General features: G+C 45.3%; 1 protein-coding gene across 2 annotated transcripts; it reads left to right on the top strand.

The window, feature by feature from the left end:
- The first annotated feature begins 333 nt into the window (after nt 1–333).
- Nucleotides 334–11,464, top strand: LOC101735468 (protein toll). Of its 2 annotated transcripts, none has more exons than XM_004927259.5 (7): nt 334–2,114; nt 6,864–7,779; nt 8,394–8,569; nt 8,663–8,808; nt 8,890–9,021; nt 9,111–9,494; nt 9,614–11,464. In XM_004927259.5, the coding sequence occupies exons 1-7, from the start codon at nt 1,979–1,981 to the stop codon at nt 10,526–10,528; spliced, it is 2,805 nt and encodes a 934-aa protein (XP_004927316.2). In that variant the 5' UTR covers nt 334–1,978; the 3' UTR covers nt 10,529–11,464. The 2 variants fall into 2 exon arrangements, with proteins under 2 accessions (XP_004927316.2, XP_012546804.2); XM_012691350.4 differs by having other exon boundaries at nt 8,648–8,808.
- The last annotated feature ends 10,201 nt before the right edge of the window (nt 11,465–21,665 follow it).

Here is a 21,665-nt window from a genome sequence, read left to right as displayed (position 1 = left end):
AACAGAATGCCGCCACTCGATCACAAATATCATTTATAAAGCTGCCCCGCTTTTGTACACGGGAACACACTACTTCTTCACAGCAGGACGGTGCAAAGCATCCTCACGAGCTTACGAGACGTCCACCGGAGTCCGGGCTGTGAGGAGACGGCTCCCGAAGCAGCCAGCTGCTGCAGTCGGGCACACCGAGTGAGCCGACGGCGCCGCAATGCGGATCGGTCGGAACATTTCTTCCTCCAAGGAAACATCAACAAATACACTTCTTTGCTTTAATAATAACTAGCGGACCGCTCCGGCTCCGCTCGGGGCTTTAACAAAAATTTCAACGATATTTGATGTTGTTTTATTTTTTTAAATGAAAGAACACTTATTGCGGCATAACAATAATAGTTAGACATATGCTGTCGCGACACTTTTTTTAAATAATAATGTGTTCTACAAAGTCGTAATACATTATTTTATTCTATCATCAATAGTTTTCGCAGAGCGCGCGATGTAAAGAATATTTGAGGTAATTTTTTTACACCTTGGGTTACATTATTGGAGTTTTAGTAAGGATCCCTAATTTTTTTCAAAAAAGATTATAGCCTATGTCACTCGGGAATAGTGTAGCTTCCAAACAGTGAAACAATTTTTCAAACCGGTTCAGAAGTTTCGGAGCCTATTCAATACAAACAAACAAGCAAATCTTTCCTCTTAATATTATTAAGTATAGAAGTATAGATAGTATAGATGAAAGAAACCGATAGAAGGAGGAAAGACGGACAAAATAATGATTTATTTCTTATAAGAACCATTGTTGTGGTTTATTATATTTTATTGATTATATAAAACCGGTTTTTGATCGGTGTTTTTTTTTGTTTGTCACACGCGTATATTTAAGAGTCAGTTGTTACCCAAGGTCTTTGTAATATTAAATCTCACAGCAGCTTGAAATGTCAATGTAAATGTCACGGAGATCGATATCCACTACCCGTCAGGCGGACGGCCGTGTTAAGGTAGTAAAGATTAAGAAACTGTAGAACCATCGAATCATCGTCGCTGGCCGGCGGATAATGTCCCGGAGCATCGCCCGCGCACGACTCGACGCGCGGCGCGACCAGCTCCGTGCCCATTGTTTGTTCCCACTGCGCAACCACCACCCCACCACACCACCACGCACCAGGGCGCACTTATGACCCAGATACTAACGAATGAGATGACGTAACGTGACCCCGCCCCCTGACGCGCCGCTCCGCCCGCGCCCCGCCGCCCCTCGCTTGTTTTGTTATCACATTTATTAATGAGTGGTTCCATAGCTGATTCTGTCCACAGACGCTCGGTCGGAGGCGTACATTACTTGATGAGTACTTCCAAAGTTTATTCCCTCCCGCCGCTGCCGTACCGCGCCGCACGTCGACTGCGCATGCGACCTTGTTTGTTGTTTGTAGTGTCGTTACAAAGCAGTGTGGTTTCCCAGCTGACCGCGTCACCGCGGCACCGGCCCGCTTTCCCGACGGAGGGAAAGCGGGCTAGTGACGAGCGGTGAGCTGTGAGTGACGGTGTACATTGTAGAAACCGTGTATTTAGGGGTCCGTGACCGCATGCGACAAAGATACAAGTTCAAACATTACTTTAAAAATTACATTGAGTTAGAGATAGTCGTGACCACGGCAGGCGACGGCTGATTGTACACAGTATGTGTATTATCTATGCTGCCAGCGCTCAGCAGCGTGTTGAAGTAACGGTCGTGGCGAGGAGGACGGGGGGGAGGGGGCTCGAGGAGGGCGGAGGAGCCAGTGAACGTCCGTGACTCAGCGCGGAGACTTGTGCCGCCACGCGAATCGTTTTCCTTATAATATTCTTAGAACTTGTTTTTGCTTAAAAATAATGCAAAAATCGCGACAATAGTGATAACGTCATCGATAGTAGTGTCGAGTTCCTGTGCCTGCTGTGAGTGCTGTGGGTGCTGTGGGTGGTGTAGGTGCTGAGTGCGAGGATGCGCCTGCTGCTGATGGCGCTGTGTGCGTGGTGGCTGCGTCCCGGTGTGCAGGCAGCGCGGCCCGCGTGCGGCCGGGCCCGGGACTGCGTCGCGGGACACCATCTCAACGATGAGTTCTTCTTCACTGTGCACGGTGAGCGACCCCCTCCGTCCGCGCCGATGTGCTGCGTGCTTAATAACTCCGTGTGACGTCACACGTAAAAACCAACCTCCGGCTGTCAAAACGAAATTCGTAAAAACGACTTCGTCTAAGGTTACTCACGTTCGCATTCTGACGCTCAACGACAAATCAGATAATGAGACCAGGGAGAAGCGCAGGGAGGAGCGCAGAGGGCGGTGGACTGCCGCATCCCTCGTGCAGCCACGCCTCGCACGTAGGTACTCTAATACAGACGTAGTAGCCTCTGCACAAGTGAACGCATGTGGCTCTGCTTGTCCTCTACGACATACTCCTGGCTCGGCTCGGCTCGGCTCGTGCTCGCTGTCAACGCTAGAGTTGAAAGTCAAAAGTAAAATAGTCGGAATTCAGTGTATAAGAATACAGTGCGACGACGGCAGAATGCTTTCCTATCTCTCCGTTGTTGAGGTTGGTGCAGGAGGCCTGTGGTCTCAGTCACGAGCCGCTGACGAGCGCTCCACAATCATCAAAATGCCATTAAAATCACTGACAGCTCAACACTTAGGTTCATTATAACTGCTTGTTCGCCATTATATTGTTATTGATTTTTTTTTCTTGTAACCTATTAACACCAGCCAGTGTAAAATCATATAAAAGAGGAACTTCTTTATTATGGATGTTTAAAACAAATACAGCGATGCTCATATAATTAATATACCTAATCTATAACGTAAGAACGGGAAGATTTCATTGAAACTAACAAGTAAACAAGTACATAATTACTCGTATAACTATCTGCGTGTATTTGTGTTTGTATTTGGTTATCAGTATCAGCGAGCTCTCCGGTACTAACGGTACATTCAATGAAACATGATTGGCTCAAAATTACGTAAATAAACGTTATACATTAGATCCGAGCCTAGCACTAGTACTTCTGGCTGGTCACAGTGGTCATGTAATTAAGAGCCCTGAATAGTTTATATGAGTAGTCTATTATCAAACGTGGCAATCTGTGCATTTGGACAAAAAAAAATTATTGATATGTCAATACAGATTGATTTGAATATAATCGTCTCCTTCAAAGAATACGGTTCAAAACCTGCATTCAATAAAGGTTAATAGTTAACCTGTTATTTATCTAAGATGTCGTTCCGAAGAGTTTTGTGACTGCCAATGGAATACCAAGTCAATAATTCGTTTTTCTGACTTACCAATCATTGTCTAAAAGTCAGATTGCCGGCTTCGATAATAGTCGACTCATATTTTAGTTCGAATTGAGTGGTCGCACGTCACTATTCGTATACCTAACACATTAACTTTGGTACAATATATTGAAGTGACGCTGTTTGGTTCTAGTCATATCGCTCATATCGGTGATTGCTTCACGTGAATACAGCGGGGACATATAAGAGTTGTCATAAATTTGCCAGACATATTTAATTTCGTAAGAAGCGTTGGTTGTATGAAGAGTTAGCCGAACTACATACATACACACGTCATTCGCTGTAAGCATGGGCCATGGCCTCCGGAGGCAAGTTCGACAACAAAACATCTCAGCGTTAGCATCTCAGGGTGTGCTGGAGGGGCACCAGCCGTGTTTATATCAAAATATACAGCTACATAATAGTTTGTAAAGATTTAGGCAGTTACCAGTTACTACTAATTTCGATATCCCCAAAATAAACCAATTACCGATTTATGTGTTGAGATACCTACACAATGGTCTGTGTGTTTGATTGAGGTTGTGTGTGTGTGTGTGTGAATGTGAGTGCACAAGGCTAGCAACATGACTGCATGTTGGCTTTCATGGCAACATTTCACTTCACATCAAAATACTTTTCTGAAAGCTATTCACATGGTACGACTTCCTTTACTGAGCAATGTTCGGAGACCTTAGGATGCGGCTAGGGAGATGGCCGAGACGTTATAAGCTGCCTCATCATGACAGAAGTCTTGCAAATCTCTTTCTCTCCTTTCCATTTTATTCTACACTAGCTTTTGCCCGCGGCTTCGTCCGCGTGGGATAGTTACTTTAAAGCTAAATTTTACCCGCGACTTCATGTACATGGAAAGTGAAAATATTTTTGAATAATAGAATATTAAGGAGCTATTTAAGGTATACGCGATATCTTCTCATACTCATTAAAATACTCATAGCGAGATACTCATTAAAATCAAATGTGGGTTAATTTCTTTAAAATTAAATAATTGTAATGAATAATGTATTTTTTTGGATAGGGATTAATATCATCTTCATAAAAACACCTTCACAAATAATGCTTTATTTTAGAACAAATTTGGTTAGCATAAAAAACGTTATAGTCAGCCAACCTTAACATATAGACATATGCTGTCGCGGACTTTTTTTAGATCTTTTAAAGGGGAACAATTCTGTCATACATTATTTTAACGAAACTTTAACCGTTTCCGCAGTACAAGCAGCGGAAGCTCTGGAAAGGGGAAAAAACCCCGAATTTGAAATATTCTTTATTGGCGCTCTTATCTTAGCGTGATGTTATAGCCTATATAGCCTTCCAATAAATGGGCTATCTAACACTGAAAGAATTTCTCTAATCGGACCAGTAGTTCCTGAGATTAGCGCGTTCAAACAAACAAACTCTTCAGCTTTATAATATTATTAGTATAGAAAAAATAATAAAAATATAAGTATCAAAGCGAACCTTCACGAAAAGCGCAGCCGCAGCCGTACTCTTTCAAAAGCTGGTCTGTCGTCGCTGGCGCCAACACTTTGAGGCGACTTCGACAGTGAAGGACACATCTAGGCTCCTATAATTTATTGATGTGAAGTTCAATTTGTAGATTTTTTTAATTGATGATCACTTTGCTGGTAGAACTAATCAAATAAATAAAAGTACTAACTATAGATGTGCATTAGAAAAATATGTCTATGATTATCTACTACAATTATATAAATTAGGATTATGAATGAATTAATGATTTATTTTATTTCAGACAACATCAAGTCCATATGTGTACATAGTATCATTGAAACATACTTAAAATTAACAAAACCAATCAAATAAAAAAGATACATTTATTAAAAATAATTATCAGTTGAATACATTTCAAATATTCCATTCAACTGATACTTACTTCGAACCAACCATTATTATTATTATTTAGTCCGCAAGTGAACCACGGTACAATGGTTCAAGTACCGACAGTCATAACCTTCTGTTAATGCCTTCAGGATGCTGTTAGGGCTGACCCGGACCCGGCGAATCAGGGATGTGCACCTTTTCTGCATGGTCGTAAAGAAACAGTCGACTCGTGCCTCGGCGAACATTCCCGACGCGCTACAGAACCGAGGCAGCCCCAACAACACCCTGAACGCATTGTTGTATTGGACGCGTAAGGCGCTGTACTGCTTTTGACTATAGAGCACCCACAGGCTGCACGTATAGAAGGACGTACAAAACGCTCTAAATAGAATAATTTTGACATCCCGCGAACATCGAGCGAACCTGCGGGCGATCATATTAGCTCTTACAGACAGCGCTCTCCGCTCCCGCTCAATGTCTGCATCATCCCTCAGGTCAGAGGTTACAAAGTGTCCTAGGTATTTAAACGTATCTACTCTGCGCAGTGGCGTACCATTCAGTTTGACGGAGGGAATGTTATCCAGACACCTGCCTCTGGCCTGAAACACCATACACTCACTCTTCTTTGTATTATACACCAGACCGTGACTTAGAGCATACCTTTCACATATGCCAAGCAGCTTAGACAGCCCACAGACCGATACACTCACCAGCACCATGTCATCAGCATAACTCATATTGTTGAGACATATTTCATCAATATGTAGGTACATCCTGTATGGCCTCGAACAGACACCCGACCATCGTACCACGTTCAACTGGTTGGCGTACCAATATTTGAATATCTGTACTAGTTCATTCGGCATTTTAGTATTATTCAGTTTTTGCCATAAGATGTCATAACAAACCAGGTCGAATGCCTTTGATAAATCGAGGAAACAGGCAAAATTTGGAGTTTTTCGATCAGTATAGTACTTGACAGTTTGCTTCAAACACAATACGGCTATTTCTGTAGACATTCCTGATTTAAAACCAAACTGGTTATCATGTATCTGAAGATATTTATCAAGTTGTATGTTAAGCAAACTGTCAAGCACTTGCGCTATGATAGTTGCCAGCGAGATAGGTCTGTAATTGATTTTATCACATATATCCCCGGTCCTATTCTTCGCAATTGGCATCACCACAGTCTTCAACATCTCCTCAGGCAAGTAGAAGTGTCCCATACATAAATTGTAGAACATAACCAAGACTCGAGGCAAGTGTACACCGGCATACTTTAGGTACGGTAGGCAGCGGCTTGGCTCTGCCCCTGGCATTGCTGAAGTCCATGGGCGACGGTAACCACTCACCATCAGGTGGGCCGTATGCTCGTCTGCCTACAAAGGCAATAAAAAAAAAAGGTGTTCTATGCTCAGCTCGTCATGACCCGGAGACTTACCCCGTGACATGGAGTTAATAACTTTTCTAACTTCGTTAGCCGTAAACCTAGCAGTAACTATCCGCCCCTGAGAATCATCCACAAACCCTGACTGTGATGGTCTCAATGGCGAACTAACCGCAAAGTGTTCCCTAAACATATTTGTGATGCCACCGACGCTCACGGGCAGGCCTGGTTTACCATTAAGTTTAGTGGTAAATTATGATGCGCTATGTATGTATACCCTTTTGTGCTAATCCTTTTCGTATATATTCTTTTCAGGTCAGAACCTAGTGATAAACTTCTCGGAGGCTCAGTATGTGGAGCTGGAGTGTCCCGAGGGCGTGGCGCTGGGCGGTGCGGGGATGCCGTCGTTCGACGGCGGCGCGCGCGTCCTCAACGTGACGCTTCGAAGGTGCAGCATCGGAGCCGACTCGCTGGCGGACGCTCTCGGAGCCCTCAACATCTCCGTCCTCGAGCGCCTGTCCCTCAAGGACACGCCGCCCGGCTCGCTCTCCGCGCTGCACCTGCGGGGCCTCGAGCACCTCTTGCGACTTGACCTCGAAGGGACCAGAGGCATGCCTCTCAGGGTCGAGGCTGGTGCTTTGCTGCCTCTCGTCAACTTGCGTATGCTGCAGCTCAACCGCGTGCAGATGGCGTCCCTACAATTTCCGCCAACGTTGCATTCGCTCCAGCTTTGGTTTGTCGGTGAGACGCGATTAGATCTAAGCGGTCTCGATCAGCTGCGAGCCCTCGTGGTGCACGAAAAGGAATCAGTGACGGTGAGCGCGTTGACGGCTGGCTCGTTGGAGAGCGTGGTGCTAGACGCGAGGAGGGTGTCGTTTCCGGCGGCGTCCAGGCCGCGCTCGATTCGACGTCTCGTGCTCGTGAACTGGAACGAGACGGACCTCTCCGCGCGGTGTGACGACGTGGAGCTGCTGCAGCTGCGAGGCTGGGTCGGCGAGGAGCCGGCTCCCCCCCGTAGATGGTTATCGCACTGTAAAAAGTTGCGCGAGTTTCGAATGAGCTTCGCTCGTCAGAAGTCTGTGACTCCCGGTCTGCTGGACGGCGCAGAAAATCTCGAAGATCTAGGTCTCACTTCCTGCCAGATTGACACATTACCTGTTGATCTCTTTAAGGAGAATAGAAATCTGCGGATCATTGATTTATCCCACAACAAACTACAAACATTACCAAGGTACATTATTTATAACAAGAAATTACATTTCAATGTTAGAATCATTTTAATGAAACAAAATTTTCAATCAATATTCAATAATCAATAGTTTTATATTATGTATTTATTTTTTGTAAAAAATCTATTGGATTAAAACTGGACGTGCCGACGATATTGGTACTTGCAAACTTGTTTATCCAATTATTGTAAACTAGCGTTCCGGCTCCGTTCAGGTCTTTAACAAAATTTTCAAAAGAACACTTATTGCGGCATAACTATAATAGTTAGACATATGCTGTCACGACACTTTTTGTAGATAATAATGGGTTCTACAAAGTCGTAGTACATTATTTTATTCTATCATCAATAGTTTTCGCAGGGCACCCGATGTAAAGAATATTTTAGGTAATTTTTTTACACCTTGGGTTACATTATAGGAGTTTTAATTTATTAATTTAACCCTAATTTTTTTCAAAAAATATTATAGCCTATGTCACTCGGGAATAGTGTAGCTTCCAAACAGTGAAAGAATTTTTCAAATCGGTTCAGTAGTTTCGGAGCCTATTCAATACAAACAAACAAACAAATCTTTCCTCTTTATAATATTAGTATAGATAATCAAAATCCAATTACAGTGGCTTATTTTCGAACTTACGGAACCTGAAAGAACTCAATCTATCCAACAACAAGCTGCAGGCGGCGGCTGTGGGGACTCTGGGCTCGCTAGTCTCCCTACAGGATCTCAATCTTTCCCACAACCCGCCTCTACTTGATCTCTGCTCCGGTGGTTCTGATGCGTTCATCGTCTCTGGTGAGTGTATTTACCGTCTTTTTTTATCTCCTTTAATTCACGACTACACTCAGCTTCTAATAGAGCTCTGACGCTTAGTCTCCTCCCTCGCAGGCACTTCCCCGCTAAAAGCGCTGACGGAGTTGGAAGAGCTCAGACTGGGTCACACGGGTGTGTCTCACGTGTGCAGCGACTGGCGAACCTCCATGAAGCAACTCCGTCTTCTCGATCTCTCCTACACAAACATCACCTCCCTGTCGGTGAGTGTCCATCCTGGTACTACGGCTGACGGTCGCTCGCTCGGTTCTCCACTGTAACAGTACACTATTCAATTGTTACAGTACCTGGATTTCCACTACGAGCACTCTGGATCCAAAGAGCTGACCGTGAACTTCAACGGCACGCCCGTCACCGAGCTCACCGTCGACGCGGGGAACTACAAGTCTGTGATCGCCGACCTGGCATCTGCATCGGTCAGCCCACGCTTGGTTTTGTGCACATCAGTATAGGAAGTTGGCGCCGGGCAATCATTCACTTGCAATAATTTTATTGTTATGTTCAGGTCAAGATAATATTGAGAGCAACTTTACCGTGCGACTGCTCGGACTACTGGACGGCACTGGCGTTCGGGGACCTCAGCACTCAAGCACAAGATTCCGTAGAGCTCCTGTGTAGGGAGGAGGAGCGTGGTTCACTAGCGGATGCGTTGGAACGGGAATCTCTGGAGTGTGCGGAATCGAGCCTGTGTGAGGACCAGGAGGGCTGCACTTGCTCCGTACGCCTTGACCTCTCGCTTGGTGTGGTGGCGACCGCGTCATGTGAGGGCGCGGGTCTGGACGAAATGCCATCGCGTCTGAAGTTCAAAGAGGCTCCCGTGTGGCGCTTAATGCTCGCCCACAACCACATCCAGACCGTTCGGCTTCAGGATCTGCCCGACACGATATTGGTGAGTACTGGTCGACTCCAAATGTTAATTTAACGGGATCCGATTTCGGAGTAATGAAAGCTGCGGCTTCAAGTACATGTAACGATGAACTCTGATAAATCAGTATTTCCTTTTGACAGGAGTTGGACCTGAGAAACAACTCTCTGCATAGATTGGACGGCCCGACTGCTTCGAAGTTATCAACTGTCCCTCTGTGGATCGCCAACAATTCGCTGGACTGCACATGTTACGGGTACGACTTGGTGACGAAGCTAGGACCTCATGTGCGCGACATGGAGCAAGCAACGTGCGACGACGGGACTTCTCTTAAAGAAGCACAGAATGGGGATCCCAGCGAATGTAGTTCAGCATTGGTCGTCGCCACGTCATTGATCAGCGCGCTGGCTTTGTTGGCAGTGATGGTCGCAGTTACAGCCGGCTGCGTGATGCGACCCGAGATGCGGCTTAGAATCAAGGTGCTGCTGCTGCGACTGGGCTGGTTGCCACGGCGGCCGGAGCCGGACGACGGGCGTCGGTTCGATGCATTCGTGTCGTACGCGCACGAGGACGAGGCGGTGGTGGAAGAGCTCGTGAAGCGGCTCGAAGTGGGGCACGGGTACCGGCTGTGCCTGCACTACCGCGACTGGGCGCCGGGCGAGTGGATCCACGTGCAGATCGCGGCCTCGGTGCAAGCGTCGCGCCGCACCCTTATCGTAGTCTCCCGGCACTTTCTGCGCTCCAAGTGGGCGCGCCAAGAGTTCCGTCAGGCACACGCGGCCGCGCTGCGTGACATCATACCGCGCCTCGTGCTGCTGTTCCTCGAGCCGCCGCACCGCTTGCCTCTCGACGCCGAGCTGCGCTCCTACATTAGGATCAACACCTACGTGCTCTGGACCGACCCCTGGTTCTGGCACAAACTAAAGCTAGCCCTGCCGCCCCCGCGCCTCCTCCCCACCCCGCTCGAGGATGTCTCCGTTAATAAGGCGGAGAGCTCCCCTCTCCACGGGGGGCAGGACACCAAGCCCTGCTCGCCCGAAGCCGAGACGGACACGTAGCGGCACGCCCGCAGAGTTCGTGACGGGGTTTGACTGCTCGTTGGAGCGCCTCATTGTACTGAACCACATGATGTGCCAATACCGTTCCACGCTATGAAGAGAGTGCTTAATGTGCCAAGTTTCGTTTTATTTAACGGTCATAAAATAATGCTGATTAGAGTTAGATGTATACCTATATTTGCGTATAGTGAAGGCAGTTACTTAGTTAAGATTTTGATCCTAAGTAACCTTGTTTCTGGTTGCAATATTGCGCAATCGCTCATCCTACTGCTCCTGGGTTATACCGCGGGCGAGGCTCGGACACATTTGGTCGAAGAGAGCATGTTGCTAGTGAAGACCACATACCACGGGTCCCCGGGGCACGGGCACTTCACCCAAAAGTCCAAAAGCATTGTAAGGCTGATTCTTGTACGATTTTGCAGAAGTAGTTTGATGACATATCCTGACGTGATGCCGCTCGCAAGCGCCGCGTACGGATGGGTTGCGGTGTAGGGTCACGGAGTTATTGTAGTAAATCGTCACTCGCGTAAAAGCCGAGGTTGACCGAAGCTACCCACGTACTATTCCGCCGTACGCTCCGCGTCGTGAACAGCAGTGAGGACTCGACTGGCCTTCGTCCGACCGGCGTCGGCGCGCCAGTCACCGCTGCCGGGAGGCAGCTGACTACAATATTATATGGCTTGTAACATATTATAATAATATGACAATGTAGTAATGTAAATAGTACATACCTACACCAAAGCCGATTTCGATTTCAATAAATGATGTTATGTGATACGTATGAGTGTGTAATCTAGCCAGTATTACTGTAGTGTACTTAGATGTAAGGAGAGTACTAGTCGAGCTGCTGGTGCTGGGGCTAGTCGTCCCTCGCTTCTTAACGGGATGTGGCTCAAATATCCTATTGTTTGTACTTTAATAAATGTTATGTTCTAACGAGTAGTTTTAATACTATTAAATCGCAACTTGCAGACCAGATGAGAGTTATACGCAAGATTAATAACAGGTTGGGGAAAAAGTCTTCTCGCATTATAGTATGTATGAACTTGTAATAAAATCTCTTTGGCTATACTATTTGTATTTGACTGGTTTCGGTATCATTAAAAGTTAAAATTATAAAGAAGATAATTTCAAATTCAAATTAAGAAAATGTGTGATTTTTATTTATTTTTCGTACTGTCAAGATGAGTGAATCTAATGAAGAAATTCGATACATTTTAAAATTTTACTACAAAAAAGGTGCAACGCAAGACGAGAAAAAAATTTGCAATATTATTGGACCTAGTGCAGTGTCTGTGAGAGTAGCACGCTTTAAGCGTTTACAATCCGGAAATTTTGATGTCAAAGATGCACGTCGCTCTGGTCGCCCTATTATGAATAAAATTGATGCTATTTTTTTAAAACTGGAGCAAGATCGGCATATCAGTAGTTATGACGTAGCTTAAGAATTGGGAATTGACCACAAAATAGTTTTGGCGCATTTGAAAAGAACTAAACAAAAAATTGTGTACCCAGTTTTTTCGAGCTTTTGCTCGATATTTGGGTACCTCCCGAGCTCACTGGAAGAAACCTAATGAACCGTGTACTCATTTGTGATTCTTTATTACGACGTAATGAAACCGAACCATTTTTGAAGAAGCTGATAACTGGTGATGAAAAGTGGATCACGTACCACAACAACGTGCGAAAGAGGTCGTGGTCAAAGACCAGTCAGGCTTCACAGACTGTGGCGAAACTCGGGCTAACTCGCAAAAAGGTGATGCGAGATGTGATCACACACACGGTGGGGTTGGAAGAGCATTATTCATTATGGGCTGTTACCAGCAGGCAGGACCATCGATTCTCAGCTCTACTGCGAACAACTGATGAGATTAAAGCAAGAAGTTGGGAGAAAGCGGCCGGAATTCATCAACAGAAGGGGTTTTTCATCATGATAACGCTAGCCCTCACACATCTTTAGCCAGTCAGCAAAAATTGAGAGAGCTTGGCTGGGAGGTTTAATGCATCCGCCGTATAGTCCTGACCTTGCACCTTCAGATTTCCACCTGTTCCGGTCTCTCCAGAATTATTTAGGCAGTGTCAGGTTAACATCACGAGAGGACTGCCAAAACCAATTGTCGCGGTATTTTGATCGAAAGCCCCAAAATGTCTATAGCAATGGGATCATGTCCGTACCTACAAGATGGCAAAAAGTTATCGAACAAAATTGTACCTACATACTTTAGTTAAATGTAAATAAACTATATTATAAAATGTTGTGAATTTTCTTAAAAAATGCGAAGAAATTTTTTCCCCAACCATTATAATATCATAAGTGTCCGAGTGAGAGCAAATAAACAACCAGCTTACAAATAAAACAAACGATAATTCTTATCCAATGGCTTTATCGGGTTTAACAAAAAGATAAACACCAGCCGCCGCGATGTTCTCACAGACAGTAGTAGGGGAGCCCACGATGCTAAATGGGGATGTACTCGAGCGTCGTACAGACCTACTAGGGTCGCAAAGCTTAGATGATAAGAAGAAAAAAATGTTATATAATGTATACGTTTTCACCGGTGGAGGAAGCGGCTATAGATTTTCAAATTTGTAAAAAAGCTATTGCGTGGACATACTCGAGCGCGTCAGATATTGATAGCATCAATGTCCTGTGTATTTCTAATAACATATGTATCTTAATCTGATCGTTTGTATGATGGGGGTGGTCGTAGGTAAGATTGAAAAAGAAAAAAAAATCTAGCGCGTCAGATTTTCTTAGGGGGTCTTATGTGAACCTTAAATAAAGCTCTCATGCAATAATCTGACGATTTCGATGTGACACAAACTCGCGGCCATATTATATTGAAGTCGTCGTGGCCTAAAGGATGGGACGTCCGGTGCATTCGTGTTGAGCGATGCACCGGTGTTCGAATCCCGCTGGCGGGTACCAATTTTTCTAATGAAATACGTACTTAACAAATGTTCACGATTGACTTCCACGGTGAAGGAATAACATCGTGTAATAAAAATCAAACCCGCAAAATTATAATTTGCGTAATCACTGGTGGTAGGACCTATTGTGAGTCCGCACGGGTAGGTACCACCGCCCTGCCTATTTCTGCCGTGAAGCAGTAATGCGTTTCGGTTTGAAGGGTGGGGTAGCCGTTGTAACTATACTGAGACCTTAGAACTTATATCTCAAGGTGGGTGGCGCATTTACGTTGTAGTTGTCTATGGGCTCCAGTAACCACTTAACACCAGGTGGGCTGTGAGATCGTTCACCCATCTAAGCAATAAAAAAAAAAAATATAATTATGATAAAAAAATCGTCATTTTGAAATAGTCAAGCGCGTCTGATTAAGATATATAGTTCATCTTTATGTCCTAGACGTGCTGCCTCATAATCTGACGATCTTCTAGAGGGATTCGCCTGTGACAAAAAAAAAAAATTTTTTAAATAATTTATCTTAATTAATTGAAAGGCTCAGGAAATAGCATGCAATAAAAATGATTTTTAAGTAAAATCCTTGTATTTGCAAGATAATAATAATAAAAAAAAACATGCCTAAAAAAACGCGGAGAGGGGAATATAGGCACGACGCAGCTGCACGCACTCAACTTTATCGACGAATTTTTGTTGATTCGGCTTGTGGAAATCGTCAGATTATATATTTTTCGTTATCCTTGAATTATTTCCTTCAAAATAAAATAAAAATTGAGTCACGCTCGAGAATGTCTAGATGACGTTTTTTTTTTACAACTTCGTAGCCCTCCCCTTTCTTTACGTCACTCGCAAATTGTCAGATAAGTGAACTAAACATTTTTAGCATGTAATTAACTCAACCTACCGTAATCTGACGCGGTCGAGAATTTCTGATGATATTTTTTTTTTACTAATCTGATCCTTTATCCTGGACGCGCGGCCTTATTTATGAGGTTCGTATTTGGTGGAGGTACTTAACCGGGTACAAGGTATCCCCCTGTATATTAATCTGCCGCGCTTTAGTAAATCCCGAAATCCCCGCTTAGGCTCCCCTACTACAAGACTGACATTCACTCGACAACAACACTAAATACAACAAACACAAAAACTCAATATGAAATATTGTCGCTGTGGTGCCATCTCCCATGGGATGTTACAGCAGTAATTCATTGTGATGTAAATATAACTACTAACATAGGTCTAAGTCTTATTAACAATTTATATGAGTCATGGTTACTTGCAATAAAAACATTATTATTATTATTATTAAAAAGCCAAAGTACTCGAATATTACTGTATATTATTTATTTATTTATTTATGTACACACAGAAAAAAAGACATAGTACAGAGTAATAGGAAAATTATGTACAAAGGCATAGGTATATTAGTAAGTATTAATAAGCCTAATTTTAAAAATAAATCAAGTGCAAAAAAAAACAATTAAAATTAATACTTTGGATAAATATTAATGCAAATGATGTTGTTGGCGCCATCTATTCTCAGACTGGATAATTATAATGTAACAAATACATTAATTGAGTCTTTTTTTTATGATTGAATGATTACTGGTGGCCCGGAAGCCTTTCCAGTTTCACCAGGACAGGTGAGGGAGCAAAGGCTCAGCCAGGAGGGGTGGGATTTGCTAACAACTGCCCCAGCGCCTCCGAAAAAGACCTAACAACTCAAGAGCAATTGCTTCGCGAATGAATCTACTACCGGATCGAAATCGCGACCCACTGAGAAGATCCGGCGAGAAACTCAGCGGGCTGATGCATGGGTTAGGTTGCACGTCGACCTCTTTGTCGAGTTCGACGAGTACGGTTACCGCGGTTCCTCAGCCTAGTGTTCCTAGTGTTAGAGCTGAAGGTATCTAATGCAAGACTTATTGGATCGGATGGATCCGTAAGAACATGTCTAGGGCGACGACTGTGACTTGCTCCTGCGTGATCAGAATTCGGGAAGTAGTCAGCGGCAGCAACGATAAGGCGATTATCGTGACGCATAGCATTATCGAAGTAGCGTTCCGACACTGACTTCATGTGTTTACGGATCGGTTCAAGGCCCAGGTCGTCGTGTAGGTCGACGTTCCTCACGAACCACGGAGCCCCGACGGCTAACCTGCAAAAGCGGGATTGTAGGGATTGGAGGGTGTCTATGTGTGTGCGGGCCGCGTGAGCGAACACCACACTCGCGTAAGTCATGACGGGCCTTATGCAAGTTTTTTAAAGTGTCACCTGGTTCGAAGGGACATTTTACTCCGCTTACAGATCATGGGATAGAGTCTGCCGAGAATAAATGCGGCACGGTCGCGGACTGTTTTTATATGCGGGCGAAATGACATGGATGTATCCAGGGTGACTACCAGGTACTTGACCTTCCTGGCCCAGGGTATAGGTTGGCCGAAGAGGGTGATCGGGGGTATGGTATTTCTCCTCGTAATGCGGGAGGAAATAAGCGCTGAGTTTCCCCTTTGAAATAACACTGCTGTGCTTTTCGCTGGGTTGATGTCTATGCGCCATTTTCTGAACCACTGTCCGAGGGTTAACGCTGCACTCTGGAGTTTACTCGCGGTTAGGGACTTATTTCTACTTGAGTAGTAAACGAGAATCGAATTGAGAGTCATTTTTTACGTCAAATAAGGGTGGTATTCTCCTCTTGGCTTTGAAGTGGATTTTTTCACATACACGTCTTTTGTAATAGTTAGATTTAAGTTCATTAAAATATTGATCTCCTTACAAAAAATCGGATTTTATTAATTTTTCTATTAAAAATGTCCAACTAAAGACCACCGCTAATTTAAAAAAATGACGTGGCCATTGCTTCAAAGGTTGTTTTTGTCTTAAAATGTATATGAATATTTATTCTTGTTAGTAAATATAATCAAATATTACTTCTAATTTCATAATTTCTACAAAAGAAACACAAAAAACTAATAAAAACACAGAAATCACACAAAACCCGTGCGCCACTCCGGGCTCGTCTTTCAGACTGACTCATACAGCCGCTTCAAATGATGCGTCTTACATAAAGTGCGAGAGAGAAGGCTCACTCATTCTATACAATTTAAATGTGTTAGAAGAATAAAGCTGGTGCCCAGGCACTAGCTGCGTACAAGATAATGGGCTCCATCACCGCGGTGTAAATCACACGGATTACATCGGGGTGCAGCCCCCAGCTAACTCTCGCCGCCCTGGCAGCCTGCTCGTAAATCTGTACAGTTTTGTTGTTACTATCTTTACATGGTTGTTGAACGTTAACTTTCTGTCTATGGTCAGGCCTAAACTTTTGATTTCATCGCTCAATTCTATAATTATTATTGTACCTACCATGTTGAGTTTTGGTGCGTCGAATTTTTGTTTATTAGTGATGAGCATGGCTTAAGTCTTGTGGGGTGCAAACTTCAGTTTGTTGTTAATTCCCCATTTTTCAACGGAAGACAGTACTCCGTTTGCTGACCTCTCTATGTCCAACCCTGTCTCGCCATCAAAGACAAGTACGATGTCATCCGCGAACGCCTGGCAATATACACCCTCGTTCTCCAATTTCTTCAACAGGGGGTCCAAGAGCAAATTCCATAGTAGGGGTCCGCCGATTGATCCTTGCACACATCCCATTTCAGTTTTCTTTTTGCATTCGTGACCAGCGTATCTAACTTTGGTCCTTCTGTCTCCCAGATAGCTATCAAGAACCTTCCGCAAGTTGATTGGGCAAAGTTCTATATGTTCGCCGACGACTTAAAATTCTTCAGGAAAGTAAACTCATCTCTTGACTCTGAATTATTGCAGAGTGATTTGGACAGTTTGTTTGGCTGGTGCAGTGCGAATGGCATGAGTCTGAACATCAGTAAATGCTATGTAATTCGTTTTACTAGAAAAAGACGCTCATTTTCCCGAACGTATCATATTAATGGTGCACCACTATCTGAGGTAGACTCTATTAGGGATCTGGGTGTGACCATTGATAGTAAGCTGCAATTCAGCACACATATTCAGAATATTACCAGAAAGAGCTTTAAAACATTGGGATTTATATTTCGCAATTGCAAAGATTTCAAAAAACCAAACACTAAGATCACAATTTATAATGCTCTCGTACGCAGTACCTTGGAATATTGCTGCATTGTGTGGAATCCTTACTATGAAATATACAAGAAACGATTGGAAAGTGTCCAGAAACGGTTTTTATGGTACTTATCTTACAACTACAATCTGGGTAGGAAGTTACCCAGCTATGAAGATAGACTTTGCCACTTTAATTTAGACTCTCTTCTAAACCGGAGAAAACTAATGGGGGGTATATTTCTGTACAAACTAATTCATGGAATAACCGACACACCTAATCTATTAGCCCAGATAAAAATATCAGCCCCTAAGTACCTACCAAGAACGAAGAAATATAAACCGTTTATAAGAAAGCCCGCTCGTTCGAATTTAGGTGCTTACTCTCCCTTAAACAGAATCCTTTGGGACTACAATAATGTCCACGGTAGCGCGGTCTCCGTCAATGTTCCTTCGGAGTTGTCCGATTGCGCTGAACTTATTTTAAGTGAAATAGATGTTTTTTCAAATTGTCTCACTACTTACAGGAAAAATCTGTCGCGGATCATCTCCCAATTAAATTAATCTTAAGCAATGAATGAAATGTATCCAATTCTTAGCTGTATATTTTATTTTTATTTTTGATGTTAATGCAATGTCGATTGCACCTATAATTGAGGTGACATCTGCCATGAACTTTTGTCAATTCGTCAATGTTTTGTATTGATGATCACTTTGTTGGTGCAACTTATTAAATAAATAAAAATAAAAAATAAAATAAATTTTCTTCGGCTAATCTGAGTCTAATGGCAGGCCACCATTCCGAGTCGAAGGCCCCTTCAATGTCCAGCGAGACTATAGTGATGAGCTTCTTCTCCTTCAGCTTCTTTCTAGTATGGCTCACCAAATCGTAAAGGGCGTCCTCCGTACATCTCTGGGGCGTAAACCCATATTGCCTTTTACTTAATTTTGGAAGAATATGCCATTTAATCCTATTAAATATCATTTTCTCCAATAATTTCCCGAGTACTGGTAGCAGGCCTATGAGTCTATATGAATTGGGGTTTGTATAATCTGCTTTCCTGGGTTTCTTCAGCACAACTACAGTGACCTCCTTCCAGATTGTGGGAAAGCAACCCAGCTCAAGACAGAAGCAGATTTGGATCTTCTGACATTATCTGGGCACAAATGTCCGCTGTGAAGCCGTCCGCATCTGGAATTTTTTTTGGGGTTGAAACTTCACCGAGGCTTGTAGCTCGTTCCATGTAAACGACGGGTCATGTTCATCATGTTATCTTTTTTAGTTTCAGCTAGCTTTTGTCGAATTTTTCCCAGTCCGCTTTCCTTGTGTTATATAATCTTGTCGTCCTTTACTATGTCTTTCCCTCTTCGTCTTTGAAGTTTAATCTTCATTGTGATCACACCGTGATCCGAGCTAATGAAATCCTTCACTTTCCAGTCCTCAACTAGATCGTACATACTTTCTGAGCAGAGAGCTTTTATAAATCTTGCTTCCTCTGATTGTATAAAAGGTTGAAACTATCCCCCATATTTAAAATTTGAATTCCCATCTTCTCTATAGCTCCTGACACAGATCTTCCTCTACTATATTCCTTAAGCCCTCCCCACCATGTGCTTTTTGCATTAATATTTCCCCCTATGATTATTTTCTTTGTGCCAAACTCTGTTCTAATTTCTCTTAGTTTTTCGAAATAGGGGTCAAGGCCGTTAAGTTCGAAGTAAAAAGCTACGATATATATTTCCCATGAAACGGTTTTGACCTTACCACCGAGATGTAATTGGTGGTACTATGCGGAATCAGACTCACCTCAAGGTCTTTGTTAAATACGACTATTGCCGTTTTTACCGTTCCTTGTTCAGTCCCATTTCTTTGGTATATTCCTTGGTCCTTCATAAATCTTTCTCCGCCGACATAGAGTTCCTGATCATGGCTATATCAATTTTCTCCTTGTTCGCCTCAATAATTAATTCATCTGTTGCTAATTTTTTGCTCTGTAAATTGATCTGGGCTACGTTTATACGGAAGTCTCGAATTATCTGTCGTTCGTACCAGGGCGTGCCCTTGGCAATAGGCTATGGTTAACCGTGCCAACTCGTCCCGTTTTTATCGGGTTGGGCAGTCATAACTAAAAGCATAATGGCCAACTTGATCTAGTTTGACTCTAGTGCAATTTTTGCATGTGGGTGGTGTGTCTGCAAGCCAATCTGGACACCTGGTTCTCAAGTGGGGTGCTCCAGAATGGCTACACAGGTCTGTGGGCTCTTTGCAGAAGCGTTTGCTGTGACCATACCCCAAGCAGCGTGTACACTGGGTTAGGGTTAGGTTAGGTTCACAGACAAGTTGATTAGTCGTTGGTCGTCGACTATCGCCTCGACGACCCGTCGGTCGGGCGTCCTCGGGGTGGCGCTGCGTGTCTGGTTGTAGTGTTGACCGCGGGAACCCCCCTACTCTGTCCAGGTTCTGACCCCGGACGGAGATCGGACGTCGGGTGTAAGAGTGCAGGGGAGTCGTTTAGTGGGTGGGCCCTAAAATCCTTGGGCCCGCGATCTGCTCTCAACACCTGCAGATCGTTAAGTCTCACATATCCCGCGCGCCCCCTAGGCGCGGGGACCTCGTAAGAGGTTCGGCCAGAAAAAAAAAAAAATCACAGACATGGTCGTCCGTGCCCTCCCGAGGGACCTGGGCGGGCCCCCCGGCGCGCACTCTGCGTGGCCGGGGGCTCCGTCTGTGGGGGAGTTTTGCTGGACTTCCACCGGGCGCGTCCGTAGGTGGCGGATAACGGGATCCTCTGGGAACAGTCCCACTCCCAGGGGTATCGTCCGATCTTTTTCGTTGCAAGGATTCTTAGGTGTTAGGGAGGTAGGTTAGGTGTAGGTGTAGGGTAGCCTAGTTAGGCTTTGCAACGAAAGAGATCGGATGACGCGGACCAAAACCAGCAGGGGGAGTTGCGGGCTCTCCACGCCCTTCACTCGCTGAAGGGTGTTCCTCCTGGAGACGCTCGGGCTCCCTCTCTTTTCCCCCTTCTTCCCTTTTTTGTTTTTCTTCGGGTCACGTCCGACCCGTTTCGGACGTAACCCATGGGTGATGGTGGGCCACTTTTGGCCTGCCTTTCGATGGAGAAGTGAGCCGGCGTTGCTTACGCATCTTCCGGCCGCTGGTCGCCATGTCCCCGGCTTCGGCTACAGGGGCACGCCCTCCAGAGGGGGGTACCGGTATACCGGCGTGGCTTCGTCGTTGTTGCTCTTTTGAGCGTCGGGCGGTGGTCTGTCGTGTTGCTCGTTGCACTCGGCGGGCCGCCGGCCAACCTGTAATCCTCACCGCGTGGGGGACGGGGGCCGCTGCCGCGAGGCACGGGGCCGCGAGGACGTAAACCTCTTTAAAAAATGCCCCAATCCTAAGCTCTGGTGCCCGGCGATGGGATGAATGGCTGGAGGGAGTCCAGTCCCAAGGGTACCAACCAGACCCCAGGGGACCGACCCCTGGTTAATAAAAAAGGAAAAATGAAACAATGACATCTGTGAGAAAAGTAATACCCCAGGAGGGTACCTCCCGCTCCGCGGGGGGAGAATCCCTCCGTGCGGTCGAGCGATCGGCCGCACGCTGCCCCACCGTTTCTGGGGGGGGCACACACTGTCACGCAGAAGGGGGCGACAGCACGGGTCGCGTAAGGGACAGGGTCCCCACCGTGCGCCTCGAGCGCTGCGAGAGCCTTATCTCGCTCTACTCGGCGCGGAGCTCCGCGAGGGGCGACGCGTCCAGTGGGCGGGAGACACCGGCGCTGTTCACCGACACGCGACAGCGGACTCGGCGGAAGCGGAAGTCGGCCCGACAGCCGGCATCCTCTGCTCCGTCTGACTCGTCCGAGGGTGAGCCTGCCAGCGCCAAATATATGGCGTTGGCGGAAGGGCCGGCGACTGCTGCGGCGTCGCCCGCCACCGGCTTCGAAAAAAGTTCCTCTTGCGGACTGGACGCTGCCTCCTCGGCGCAGTCCAGGGCCGCCTGCCGTGAGGCCCGGGAAAAATTTGAGATTGGAGTGGTTCAGCGCCTAGAGCGCTCCCTAACGGAGGTGGGTCCCTCTGACCCCCTCCGAGCTTTCGAGGTGGTCGGAAAATTAG

This window comes from Bombyx mori, chromosome 14 (assembly GCF_030269925.1).
Source record: "Bombyx mori chromosome 14, ASM3026992v2".
NCBI classification, from domain to species: Eukaryota; Metazoa; Arthropoda; class Insecta; order Lepidoptera; family Bombycidae; genus Bombyx; species Bombyx mori.
This window is presented reverse-complemented; position numbering and strand designations above follow the sequence as displayed.

Coding starts and splice junctions, on each gene's coding strand:
- LOC101735468 (XM_012691350.4), top strand. CDS start 1,979: ATGCGCCTGCTGCTGATGGCGCTGTGTGCGTGGTGGCTGCGTCCCGGT. Junction 8,809..8,889: donor CAAACATCACCTCCCTGTCG/GTGAGTGTCCAT, acceptor CAATTGTTACAG/TACCTGGATTTCCACTACGA. Junction 9,022..9,110: donor CCGACCTGGCATCTGCATCG/GTCAGCCCACGC, acceptor TGTTATGTTCAG/GTCAAGATAATATTGAGAGC.